This window comes from Asterias amurensis, chromosome 16, assembly GCF_032118995.1.
Source record: "Asterias amurensis chromosome 16, ASM3211899v1".
In the NCBI taxonomy this organism is placed as follows: Eukaryota; Metazoa; Echinodermata; class Asteroidea; order Forcipulatida; family Asteriidae; genus Asterias; species Asterias amurensis.
In genome coordinates this window covers 1,051,127-1,065,052 of record NC_092663.1, presented here as the reverse complement: position 1 = coordinate 1,065,052, position 13,926 = coordinate 1,051,127, and the positions used below count along the sequence as shown (strand labels likewise).

The following is a 13,926-nucleotide window of genomic DNA, read 5'->3' as shown; positions in this document are numbered from 1 at the left end:
TCAGCCCCAGAAGTATGTGGGTTCTAGTGGGTGATACCTATGCCTACATCCATATGGACTGTGAAGGGGTAACCCTGTTTCAGCCCTAGGAGTATGTGGTAACGTGCCCCTGTTGACAGTTGACAGTTAAATGTAGCCCTCACCTTGAAGTGGCCATTCAGCTCTGTGATGTAAGGCGATATCTCACACAAACAATTTTTGTTTCCGCAAGAAGTAATCGTGCAAATTCGGCTTTAGTTTTCGAGATGGCTTGAAAAATAAAAATTTGATAAGTACATCTTATTACAGGCATGTTACTCGGGTGGGATTCGAACCCACGACCCTTGCAATTCTTGAGCAGTGTCTTACCAATTAGACTACCGAGGTTGCCCGGTAGCTAGAGGCAGTACTGAGTATCTAGTGCTAACACACATCGGTGTATGGGTAAAAACCAAAATTAATATTCTTTATCCCTGATGCAAATTTAACATCTATTATACATCTTATTAGTTTTGTCTTCCTCATGGAAATGAATGTTTTCATACTTTATAGAGAATACTCCATTAACACTTGTCATTATTCTGAATTAGTCTTTCTTGGCCTTTGTTTATCTAGGACCACCACCTCAAGCCAAAGACCCAGCACCTCTTCCTACTCCATGGACCTACAAACCAACCTTCTTGGGTCATGTCATGCTAAATAATACCCTCATGCCAGCGAGTAGTAACTTTGGTTGCTTTGCAACACTCAATACATCAAGCTCTATCACTCAGAAGATCCCAGACTCAATAAGGGTGAGTTTCTCAAAATATTTCGAAGATTTCCAAAAAAGTCTCTCAAAATGTAGAGTTGTGGGACTTGCTATTGTTCCCGTTTTAAAGAAAATTCTTGTAGAGTAAAAGTCTCCACAACTGTGTATGCCTACCCATGTTTAATACTTGTTGTTACTTCGTATTTTTCACACCACGCAAAGCTTCAAACATCACTAACAGTTTTTTTTCTTGTTCCTTTGCAGTCGATGATGCGTCCTATGTCTATGATCAAACCAGACTTGCGCATCATCCTACAGAGCTCCCTCTATTGGCGGGGTTTTATCGGGGCTGATGCACTAGCATCCAAGTTGTGCACTTTTGCTGACTTGTTTCAAACACAAGTGAGTTCCATTCATTCTAATTACTGATTCCCTAATTTGTTTTTTCATCATTCGGTTTTAAATATAGGCATTCTCTTAAAGGTTATTTCTGTAACAGACTTGTATTAGTGTTAGTTTATTGGCCGAGTGGATAAGAGTACCAGACATGACACTTGTGTCCTTAAGCAAGACACTTATTGCTGCGTCCTTCGAGTGCACTTATCTTAAATAGAAGGGGTTCGCCCCGGTGTTCCTGGTTTGATTGGCAGCAAATTGCGCCACAGCACCTGGTAAACCATAACATTAATGCTACGGAAAAAGGAGTGTAGGTCTCATACTTTAAAAATGTAGCTTCACAAACCTTGCAGGAAAAAATACTGAATGCTTTGATACGCCCCTAGGGGTGTGTGGTAAAGTGCGGTATAAGAACCTGTTATAATTATATATTCAATCTATTTCTCTTCACCTTTCCTACACAGTTCCCCAAGAGTCGAGAGTGTACATTTGGTTTACGTACACTCCAGTCAGTGATTAAGATCGCAACTATCAAACTCTACGCTAAGAAGCAAGTGTACCAGCTCCCAGGGCGATCAGCGGCTCGTAACAGCAGCGTGCTCAATTCAGAAACAGGCTCAGAAAGTAAGATACATGTATCATAACCAGTGCCCAATTTCATAAAGCTGCTTAAGCATAAAAGATTGCTTAGCAATTATCTGCTAAGCAGAAATGAACAAGATACAACCACAAATTATACATGTGACATGGTAGTTTGGCCTGTAATCTACGATACTTCAGAGGGAGCAGTTTCTCACAATGTTTTATACTATCAACAGCTCCCCATTACTCGTCACCAAGAAAGGTTTCATGCTGATAAATATTTTGAGTACTGTCATCCTGCTGCAAAGTGGTGAAGTTTGATTTGCAATTTGGCCCTTAGTTGTGATGGAATGTTTCCTAATAAGCAAATAAAAGGAAATTAAAAAACAAAACCGTGACATGTTGAATACTGCGGCTTATTGGGTTAGGCTAGAAATAAAAGTTTTTAGTGTAAACTGACCTTATAAACCGAGATGATTTAAACCATCTTTGGCTTTATACATTCCAAGTTTATTTCGAAATTTCTCAAGGCAATACCAAAATATTTGTAAAACGCTAATTCTTTCTTTCAAGGTACCCTGATGGACTCTGATGTCCCTACTCTTGAGCAAGACGAAGAACACCGTGAGGAAATTGCAATCGTCTTTGCGATCCAGTCCGTCCTCCTCCCAGCCCTACCTATCCCAGATGATGCTCGTATTGTTAGGAACCTTTTACGTAGCGTGTTTCCCTGGGGTGGGATGGGACGTCCAGGTACCACGAGTCAAGAGCATGATCCAGTGTTAGTCGACTCGATTCAGTGCCAGTTTGTTGCTGATAAACTACAGGCGACACCTCAACACGTTAGCAAGGTATGTATGGACCCAGTTCACCTGATGTCATCATCACAATACTAATTTATTTGTGCCAGTGAGCTAATGTCCCTGTGCATCAAATTGTGTAGTACACATTTTAGGCAACACGCTAACCTGTTGACTGCAATAATCTTGCATTACAGGAAAGCTTTATTGAAGAAGTTCCGAGTTTGGCAACAAAAACTTTGAAAGTATACATCCAATGCTTATATTGATTTACTTTATTCATTTAACTTGATGGATGAGCAGAAATTTGCCTGGCATTCAGCAGCACCACTGGTTTGTGCATGATCCAAATAAAAACACTGTTTTGACAAGGAATTACATGGAGATAACAGGTGTTAGTTGCCAGAGGAAAAGGATGTGTTATTTAGCCTCTTTCTGTAATGGAGCATTCCCGCAGTATGATCCTGGCAAAGTCGCCAAGTGTAGCACAGGCAATATGGAGATGGTGTCAGGTTTTACAAGATAAAACACTATGCAATCATGATAGGTCTAGCTGCATTTTAACTCTAGTGGTCCTTGTGTCAAAGAAAATAAACATATCCCAGCAAGAACGAGTCTCCAGACCCACTTCTTATATTATACTCCCCAAGGTACTGGAGCTTTATGACAGCTTGAAGGAGAAACAAGGCGTGATCCTTGTCGGACCAGCTGGTAGTGGCAAGACAGTCTGTCGGGAGACTTTATCTCGAGTCTTGAATACTCTCCACACGACACCACCTACCAAGGAAGAAGAACGGAGTATTCCAACGAAGAAAATATCAACCACGGTGAGTAGTCGACAGTGAAAGTCACATACTCAGTCAGAAAGTCATGAAAACAGTTTAAACATTTCTAGAAATGCATTTTTTTTAAATGTCAAGGGATAATCTGTCATCGCTCAGGAGCTTTTAAAGTTATTAGAGTTCAACGCAATAATATTTTATGTTCTGATACGTCTTTAGAATTAGGTGAGGTTTGTGGTAATACCATGTGTAATTCTCTTTTGAGGAGTGTCAGTTCTGAAAAGAACCTGTAATTGATGACTCCACGTTTTGATTTGCATGCTCTGATTGTCTTCAGGAGGAAGAGCATACTGATTGAAACGTTGAAAAGTCAACCACCAGTTCTTTCCAGAACCAACATTACTCAAAAGAGATTGTCACATTGTGCTACCCCGAACCTCACCTATTTATAATCCCACCATGCAAAGTTTGAAATCCTACTTATGTCTTAAGAAATGTTTTTGTTTGACGCAGTCATCTAGCGAAGGTGAACTTCGTCGTTCCCACACCCTGGAGAAGATAAGACGTACCGCAGGAACAGTGGGTAAGATGAGTTTATCTTGGATCAATGCAGCTACTCAAGGAGTCGAAGATGTTGTGTATCCAGAGGTCAACACGGACGTCATCTTCCCCGACTCTTTATCAGTACAAGAGGTGAGCACTAGAGGGCGCTGTTTTGAAAACCATTGGATTATAATAGATCCAAGGCAACGTGTTCCTTTAAAGTAAAAGAATTCTTTAAATATTTTTAGGGGAGGCTGCCTCTGGATATAATTTCAGCAGTACTTTGCAAATATCAGTCTACAGATCTTCAAGAATGAAAAGAAATTAACATATTTTGTTTTCTGACAGCTCTTGGGAAAGCACGACGAGTCAAGACACTCTTGGCGTGACGGCATCTTCACCCGTCTTCTTCGAGATGCTTCGATTTCGGCCTCCGCTGCTAAGGTCCTCCTCTCTGAGCAAACAGAGAAGAAGAACAAAGCGTTACTGAACCCTCCGAGCGTTATCCAAAGATGGTTAATACTGGACGGGTTTCTTAACCCGGCGTGGACGGAGAGCGTTGGGATGCTACTCAAGACGGATTGTAAGATGATGAACTTGGATCAAGGAGAGCAGATACCGATGGCCGGTAAGTTTATGAGCTTTAAACTTTGACCCTTTGCTGTGAACCCAAAGTAAGAGGGATTTGAAACTTTGCATGGTGGAAGTATAACTAAGAGAAGTTTGCTGTAACTCTGATCGTCTTCAGGAGAAGGCTAGACTTGTTGCTTAAAATGTTTCTGCTAAGCAACAAATGGCAGGACACCAGTCACAAATTGTACTTAAGGAATAGTGTTTTGGCTGGTAACAATCTGATAAGCATCCTATTGTTTCGCATAGCTACTTAAAGTACTTAAGCAGCTCTATGAAATTGGGCCTTGCTTTTTAAGACGTTTTTAACCATTAAATATTTATTCTGATTTCTTCCAAGATTCTTGTTCGATCCTCTTTGAGACGCCCGATCTATCGACGGCTTCTCCAGCCTTGATATCAAGATGTGCGATCGTTCATTGCGGTGGAGAGGTTGTCTACTGGAAATCATTGACCGAGTCGTGGCTGAGTAGCGCCAAGTCGCATTGGGAGGTTCCCAACATCAGGTACAAATCAAAATTATCATTTGTCTCCGTTTTACCATTTGAATAACTTTTGCTTTTGAGACATTTTTGTCGATTTTGAGTGTGACCTTTACTAGGGGTGCGTATTTGCAGTCTTAACCAGTAACTGCTTCGGTTGAACTTGCCAGATACTGGTCACGACTGGGAAAATGTACCCCTCGAGTTTGATTGTGAATATGTTGCTTCAAACATCTTTACATAGATCATGTTTTGGTGAAAACTTCTTTTGCTTGTGAGAGCTTTGTATACTTTCGTATGTGACTTTTTAATACTAGAGTTCAATTGTGAAACCGTTAGTTTGAATATGTTGTTCCAAACGCTTAAACGGATCATGTTTTGGTGAAAACGTCTTTTCGCTTTTGAAACAGTTTTGTATACTTCCATATGTGACTTTTACTAGAGTTCAAATGTGAATTCATTGCTGTGAATATGTTGCTCCAAACAGTTACACATATATGTGCGGGTGAAAAATTCTTTTTGCTTTTGAGACAGTTTTGTCAATTTTTTAGTGTGACTATTTGAAGCCCAGTTCATACTTCCTGCGAATGCGAATGCGAATGCGATACGAATGTTGACGTCACAAATTCGCAACGAATATTTGCAGCAGTTCAATTCTGCTCAACTCACTTGCGAATATCGCTGCGGAAGGAGGGTTGTGACGTCAAATTCACGTCAAATTCATTTCGCATTCGCATTCGCAGGAAGTATGAACCGGGCTTTACTTCAAACAAATGTGAATCAATTGCTGTGACTCCAAACACCAGACACAGATCATGTTTTTGTGAAAACTTCTTTCATGTGTTTTTGACTGTTTTAACTCTTGTATAGGCTAATCATTATTAGATCATGTTTGAATCCAACCTTAACCATTGCTTCGTCCTTCGGATAGGGCGTGAAGCCGTTGGTCCCATGTGTTGCGTAATGCATGTAAAAGAACCCAGTGCACTTATCGAAAAGAGAAGGGGTTCACCCGGTGTTCCTGGCTGTGGCTGCTGTATGCGCCGTAGCACCTTGTAAACCATTACAAGGTGCTAAATAATTGGGTCTCAGAGTTCATCACTTCAATAACCTTTCTTTCTGAAAGTTTGTATGTACTCAGCGCCTTGAGTACCTTTTTTAGTAGATACGTGCGCTATATAAGACTTTGATATTATTATTATTATTATTATTATTATTATTAACTTGCTCCAATGACTTCCGGTGTTCTACCAACTGAGCTATCCTTTTTAATTTTAATTAAGCACAGAATCGGCGCTTACTGAAGCAGGGAATTCTGTGCTTACGGCAAGCGTATTTCACGGGTTAGCAGCGAATTTTGGCTTCTGCGCATGCGTACTCCACGTTTCTAGGCATTCTACGCTTACAAGGCTAGCGCAGAAAATGGCACTCGCACGGAAGCGGGGAATCGTGATCGTAAGCGCAGAATTCTGCAGTAAGCAGAGCCATGAAATTGGGTCCTGGTCATTATACAAGACTTAACAAAACTACTTAGACTTTATGACTATTTATTCTTGTGATTCGTTGTTGTATTGATTGTGTGTTTGTTGAATTACTTATGTGTTTTTCCAGTGATACTAACGTGAACCGGTCACATGAGCCTTGGCTATGTAATAAATCACACTGGGATATTAACAAGAACTGGTGGGTTATAATATCAGCTCAAACAAATATACATCGTCACAAAAAACGCTTTATGTTAAAGGCTACAAAAGCAGCATGAAATCCTTCATCCAATCCTGATACTTCCTACCCAGTGGTTTAACCAGAGGGGGAAAGGTGGTTGAAGCCACTCCCAACCCTTTTTAATCAGGAACCTTGCCCCCCTCCCCTCTCTTGCCCCCTAAATGAGATCGAAAAAACCTCACTGGTAAGTGAATGGTTTGCTTCAATAAACGCACCCCTCCCCCCCCAAAAAAAAAAAAAAAAAAAAAATAGTAAAAAATTATATATTCACCCCTGCATGCTCCCTCCCCCCTAAAATAACAAATGTCTGGTTACGCCACTGTTCCTACCCAATCCTTCTTCCTGATTGATCCATACCCTTCCTCTCTGCACTAATCCCACAATGTCCTTCCCCCTCCCACTAGATACCGTTATACAATTGTTGCACACTGTGATGGAGTCCATGGCGTTTTGAACACCCAAAGGGGGGAACATGGCACCCGAGGCGAAGCCGAAGGTGCAATTTTCAGCGTGCAACAATCACAGCGTGCAACAATTGTTTTGTTATACTTTGGTAACATGCCTCTTCTCAAAGTTCTGTTGTCATCTTCAAACATTATTTGCGACGAGTATATAAGAAACAATTATTCACTGTTCCCTCGAACACGTAGCCTTGCTCAAGGCAGTCGAATTATTCACTCCGAAAAAAGACCGCCGCTATATAAAAACCCACCCGTATTCACTGTGCGTAACATCGCACGACACGATGCCCCCGTACACTAGCCGCATGCGGAGGCCGTCAGGCCGACAGCCTTGTAGGATCTGTTTTGAAGCCACTGACCTCATTACTATAATAAGCGAAGAGTTCCCACGGTCAGCTCATTACCATAATGCCCGCGAAAGACGAGACATGTTTACCTCACACACCACCACCACGGACGCATGATAGGGTCCAAAGGTCGTGATAAGGGAAGTGCGTGATTGGACGTCAAAATGAATAATTCATTTGCCTCACATCCTGTGTTGTCTGATAGGTCTGACGAACGATATACATATTCATGAGCTGCATACTAGCATATCCTCGAGCCCCCCCAATTTCGTCCACTATTGGAATTTTTTCAATACAACACATTAAACCCGGAAGATACAGATCCTACAAGGCTGTCGGCCTGACGGCCTCCGCATGCGGATAGTGTACGGGGGCATCGTGTCGTGCGATGTTACGCACAGTGAATACGGGTGGGTTTTACGCACAGTGAATACGGGTGGGTTTTTATACACAGCGGCGGTCTTTTTTCGGAGTGAATAATTCGACTGCCTTGAGCAAGGCTATCGAACACGCGGCCGTTTTGTACTTAGCGCTGGAAATCGACCAATGCTGGGAATGATCCAGGTACCGGTTAACAAATCTCATGTTACCCGGTGCGCCATAGTACATGCCTTTTTGTTGCACGTCACGTGATTGGTACTCGACCAATCAAACGTCACAATTTGTTACCGAGGTATAACAATGGATCATCAATTACATCTGCTCTACATGACATTCCATGCCATCCAACTCATGTAACATCAAAACATCAATCGTAAAAAGTCAAGATTACATCCACAAAGAGTGAACCTTTCATGACCACCTCTAACTTGATTACGTTGTGTATGTCTTACGCATATTCAAACATTTTTGGGACCTCCACAGATGTCTCCACAGGGATGGAAAAAAAAATGTGTATTTTAAAACTGCGTGAGACTTGCACACTCTACAAAACGATGGGGCTGGTATTGTGAGTTGTATTACTTGCTTAGCATGATATCCCTGCTTAGCAACAGTGTAGCCAAGGTAGAAGGTAGCATGGTGTTTTCATTTTGTCTGGTTCATTGACTGTTGGTATATACTTCAGTGTACTTTCTCACCTGTTTGCAGGTCTAGACTGCTTTTTCATTCTCATGTGTGTTCATCATTTGGCTAAATATCATTTCATTTGATGTGTTTGTCCAGCTTGGTTGTGTGTTTTATCCACAATAATTTAGTTAATCAATATTTCATGTCAATTACTTGTTGTATACAAATTTATCATAAATGTTTATTTGCTTTGCTTTGATTTCTTGTTTTTTTTTAAACCTTCAGTTGTTGATTGTCTTAAACTTCATCATGAAAATGATCGTATTTCAAATTTGAAATTTGAAAATGTTTTTTTTTTATACATATACAAACAATTCTTGATGTTATTGTTGGTGGCGGAGACTCTTACACTTTACACTCAACTCCAACATTCAACCACATTCAGAGAAACAAAGAAATGAATAACCAAAATAAAAAGCAATAATACCCAATACTATAGCATAATCTACCTCCTTATATTAGACAGTCATCTTCACTTAATTTATTTAAATCGAAGTGAAAAACCATTTTGTTTACAATTAATTTCTAGTAGTACTGTTAGTGCGCTTAGCTAGAATAAGCTGTTACAAATTGCTTACCAGCCAAAAGGACCTATGGTATAAGTGCAAAAAATAGTTAACAGCAAAATGGCATGACCTTTCAACCCTTGCAGAGTCTTTCTCAAAAGCTAAACAAAATATTTTTTCTAAGATTTTTTTTGTATTTATTGTACATGTAATCCACAGATATTAATATCGGTATTGCGCAATATGAATGTCCGCTATTAATACCATCGTTTTTCCCCTATAGCCTTCAGATGCTAACTGCCCTGATAGAAGACACCTTCAGCTCAACCATTGATTTCCTCAATCACAAATGTCAACCCATCCTCTCAGCGGATCTCCCTGCCTCCATCAGTTCAAACTACCGCATCGTTGATGGGATCCAAGAAGTGTCGTCATTCCTTCGCATCCTGTCGGCGCTGTGTGACAAGTTTCTAGTCCATGAGGTGGAAGGATCAGAAACAGACAGCCCCGCTGCTGGTAAGTTTAATTTAATTTGTGGCGTTTTGTGGCTGAGCAGTCTAGTTCACTGGAACCAAGATCTGGTGTTGTCAGCAGCAGAGTGTGGGTTCACTTCCCAGTCCTGACACTTGTGCCCTTGAGCAAGGCACTTAACCATGATTTCCTCGTAAACAGTTGGGAAGTTAGTACATTCTGGTCTACCAGCCAGGCTCCTAGTGGATAATACCCATGCCTACATCCTTATGGACTGTGAGGGGGGTAACCCTGTTCCAGCCCCAGGAGTAGGTGGCTCCTAGTGGATAATACCCATGCCTACATCCTTATGGACTGTGATGGGGTAACCCTGTTCCAGCCCCAGGAGTAGGTGGCTCCTAGTGGATGATACCCATGCCTACATCCTTATGGACTGTGAGGGGGGTAACCCTGTTTCAGCCCCAGGAGTATGTGGCTCCTGGTGGATGATACCCATGCCTACATCCTTATGGACTGTGAGGGGGGTAACCCTGTTCCAGCCCCAGGAGTAGGTGGCTCCTAGTGGATGATACCCATGCCTACATCCTTATGGACTGTGAGAGGGGTAACCCTGTTTCAGCCCCAGGAGTAGGTGGCTCCTAGTGGATGATGCCCATGCCTACATCCTTACGGACTGTGAAGGGGGTAGCCCTGTTTCAGCCCCAGGTGTAGGAGGCTCCTAGTGGATGATACCCATGCCTACATCATTACGGACTGTAAAGGGGGTAACCCTGTTTCAGCCCCAGGAGTAGGTGGCAGCGTTCCCCTGGTGGCAGTTGATTTGGGTCGATAGCCCAAATCAATGAAGTGTAGCCCTCACCTTGAAGTGACTATCTGGCTTTGTGATGTTAGGCAATCTCTCTCCAAAAAAACTTTTTCTTTGTACTTCTAGGCCTAGAGAGCTCCATTGGTAGAGTGCCAGCACGTTAATCTGGAGGTCGCAGGTTCAAATCCTGCTATAAAAATGTTTCCTTAGTTTTTATTTACCCAGTCAGTTTCCCTTGTGATTTTTTTACTTGATAAAAATAAAAATGTTGACATCAACAAATCTGAGGAGTAAGTAAAAAATATAGTGAGTTTTTATTTTATTTTTTACATGAATCGAATTTATTTTTGTTCAGATGGTAGGCCTACCCCATCACCGATCACCAACCGACCAGAGGCAGGTACCAGGGACGTACCAGGACAAGCTAACCCTACCACTAGGCTTCTCTCAATGTTTACCTTCAGCTTCATCTGGGGGTTCGGTGGTCATCTTCACTCAAGGTAGGCTTCGTCTTTGTTAAAGGCAGTGGACACTATTGGTAATTGTCAAAGACCAGCCTTCACAGTTGGTGCATCTCAACATATGCATAAAATAACAAACCTGTGAAAATTTGAGCTCAATCGGTCATCGAAGTTGCGAGATAATAATGAAAGAAAAAAACACCCCTGTCACATGAAGTTGTGTGCGTTTAGATGGTTGATTTCGAGACCTCAAGTTCTAAATCTGAGGTCTCGAAATCAAATTCGTGGAAAATTACTTCTTTCTCGAAAACTATGGCACTTCAGAGGGAGCCGTTTCTCACAATGTTTTATACCATCAACCTCTCCCCATTACTCGTCACCAAGAAAGGTTTTATGCCAATAATTATTTTGAGTAATTACCAATAGTGTCCACTGCCTGTAAGCTTTGTCAACGATTTTTACTGGGATGAGAAATTTCAGAACATTCTGAAATTTCTCATCCCAGTAAAAATCGTTGACAGATTTGTTTTGTAGGGTTTGAAACTTTGTACGGTGGGAGTACAAGTAGGTGAGGTGTGTGGTAATACCATGAGAAAAATCTCTTTTGAGTAGTGTTGGTTCTCAAAAGAACTGGTGGTTGACAACTCAACATTTCGATCAGTATACTGTGATGGTCTTCAGGAGAAATGGCTCTTGGCCCTGATTTAATAGACGTTAAATTTGCATTGAGTTAAAGAATATTGGTTGTGTTCATAATATATACCAATCGTTGCGCTACCCACTGCTTCAAAAAAAGATTTAAAATGTCTCTAGCTACCTGGCAAGCTCAGTGGTCTAGTGGTAAGACATCAGCTCTAGCAATGCAAAGGTCTTTTGTTCGAATCCCACTCAAGTAATTTGCCTGTGGAGTTTTTTTTACAGGACTTTTTAAGTACTGAGTATACATTGCCTATCACACATCAGTGTATGGGTAAAATACAAGGTAGATGTTCCAAGCCCATTCTCACACAAATATCTTTCATTAAAATTTTTCCTGGTTTTTTTCTTCAGATACGTTGATGCCTTCAGTCGCTTTGCTCGTGAAACCTTATCCAGAGCGAGTTTCGATATCAACTTACCATCAGAGGGCAGTGTTTATGACTACAAGATTGATCCATATCACGGCGTTCTCGTTCCATGGGGCGACAAATCACAAGATCGGGCCAAGACACTGCCATCGGGCTATACCATTATTCCAGAGGTGTGTTCAGAGTTAATGGCCTTGCCCTCTCAAAGATGAAATTCTAGGCCTGAATTAATTAAATAAAAACATAGGTTTTCTAGATGTTATTCAATGTTGTTATTATTTTACAGATTGAGCGATACTTTGGTTTGATGGATCTCTTGTTGAGTTCTAACTGCCCAGTGCTACTTACTGGACCATCTGGTGTAGGCAAATCAGCCCTGATTCAGGTAAATAATAAAATAACAATAATAACCGTATTTATAACGAGCTTCTTCCAAAGGATACAAAACGCCAATTATTTTTACTGCAAGGGGAATCAAGTGGGACGAGGATTTTGAAATTATGAGACCTAATTCTCAGATCACCATGTAATGGTTTACAAGATGCTATGGCGCATACAGCAGCCACAGCCAGGAACACCTGGGCGAACCCCTTCTCTTTTCGATAAGTGCACTGGGTTCTTTTTGGGACCAACGGCTTTACGTCCCATTCGAAGGACGAAGCAATGGTTAAGTGTCTTGCTTAAGGACACAAGTGTCACGGCTGGGGATTCGAACCCACACTCTGCTGATCAGAAACACCAGAGTTTGAATTTGGTGCTCTTAACCGCTTTGCCACGACACTTCCACACTTAAACTGTTTCCTTTATCAGCCTTCTGTGCTTACAACAAGTGGGGTGGCAATTGGTTTGATGCACTCCGAGCCTTAGTTTCATAAAGCCTGTAAGCACATAAACTTGCTAAGCACATACAAGTAATGCTTATGGAAATAGGTTATCAGCCAAAATTACATTAAGTTTTCATTGTTGTGACTGGTGCCCCACCCAATTTTTGCTTAGCGAAGAAACTTGTAAAGCAATATTTTCTGCTTAACAGCTTTATGAAACTGGCCCCCGGTCATTTGTATTTAGTCACACTCAAAATGTGGGGGTCATGGTTAACTGCACTGGACTCTGGTCACTGCTCTGGTGTTTCCGATCAGCAGAGTGTGAGTTCCAGTTCGGGGCCAAATTTCATAGCGCTGCTAAGCAAAAAAATTTGCTCAGCATGAAATTTCTCCCTTGATAAAAACAGGATTACCATCCAATGTAAATAAATGGGTCTTATAAATCGAACATAGCTCAGCATACCTTGCAGATAAAATACTGAGTGCTTTGTGACAACCTGCAGCCAATTTCACAAAACGCTTGAGTTAGGACGAGTTAGCTTTAGGATGGGTTCAATGCGCCCTAACGTCTTTGGATACGGAAATTAACTCGTCCTAAGTCCTAAGATTAATGTGAAGTTAGGAACAGTTTGGTGAATTCGACGGCTCGGTGTCTGATTAAGTGGTTTAAGAACTGCAGATTATTATTATTTATACTTCATGAAGATTCAATCTTTATCATGATGTAGGAAGTTGAATAATTGTCAAGATTTGTGTTTCCCTTTTTCAGAACATGGTTCATCCAAAGCACTACTTCCTCAAGACCAATATGTCTCCTGGACTCAGCTGTCAATCATTTGAAGATGCTATTGTTAGTAAGCTCCGTCCACGTAGTGTTGCCATGGCAGCTGTTGCTACGGGAAGTCAACAACAGAAGTCAAGTTCCAGTCAACTGTTCTTCATTGATGATCTCAATTGTGCTTCAGTTGATAGTAAAACAGGTAAGATTAATTACTTAATCCCAATCCTAGATAATTCGTTGACGTTCGTAGAGATCCGTAATGCACCATCTCCCATTTACTCTTCTTGGCCCAATTTCATAGAGCTGCTTTAGCAAAAAATATTGCTTAAAAGTGTTCTGCTAAGCAGAATTGAGCAGGGTACCAGTCACAAATTATACGTGTGGCATGGTAGTTTGGCTGGTAACCTTATTCTAGTAAGCATAGCTCTTTGAAAAACACCGATCCATTAGGCTCAGCCCACAGCG

The 13,926-nt window shown here is 41.3% G+C and overlaps 1 protein-coding gene across 3 annotated transcripts in view; it reads left to right on the top strand.

Annotated features, from left to right (window-relative positions):
• Nucleotides 1–13,926, top strand: part of LOC139949066 (dynein heavy chain domain-containing protein 1-like) — a 100,629-nt gene that overhangs the window by 35,558 nt on the left and 51,145 nt on the right. For 2 of the 3 annotated variants that reach the window (XM_071947470.1, XM_071947468.1), the window contains exons 39-52: nucleotides 595–773; nucleotides 995–1,132; nucleotides 1,591–1,750; nucleotides 2,282–2,559; nucleotides 3,159–3,335; nucleotides 3,804–3,983; nucleotides 4,182–4,461; nucleotides 4,804–4,969; nucleotides 6,557–6,628; nucleotides 9,336–9,568; nucleotides 10,684–10,828; nucleotides 11,840–12,029; nucleotides 12,143–12,241; nucleotides 13,450–13,660. In XM_071947470.1, coding sequence (XP_071803571.1) covers nucleotides 595–773; nucleotides 995–1,132; nucleotides 1,591–1,750; nucleotides 2,282–2,559; nucleotides 3,159–3,335; nucleotides 3,804–3,983; nucleotides 4,182–4,461; nucleotides 4,804–4,969; nucleotides 6,557–6,628; nucleotides 9,336–9,568; nucleotides 10,684–10,828; nucleotides 11,840–12,029; nucleotides 12,143–12,241; nucleotides 13,450–13,660 — 2,508 coding nt within the window. The remainder of the gene's footprint in view (nucleotides 1–594; nucleotides 774–994; nucleotides 1,133–1,590; nucleotides 1,751–2,281; nucleotides 2,560–3,158; nucleotides 3,336–3,803; nucleotides 3,984–4,181; nucleotides 4,462–4,803; nucleotides 4,970–6,556; nucleotides 6,629–9,335; nucleotides 9,569–10,683; nucleotides 10,829–11,839; nucleotides 12,030–12,142; nucleotides 12,242–13,449; nucleotides 13,661–13,926) is intronic. The other variant, XM_071947469.1, reaches the window with a different exon arrangement.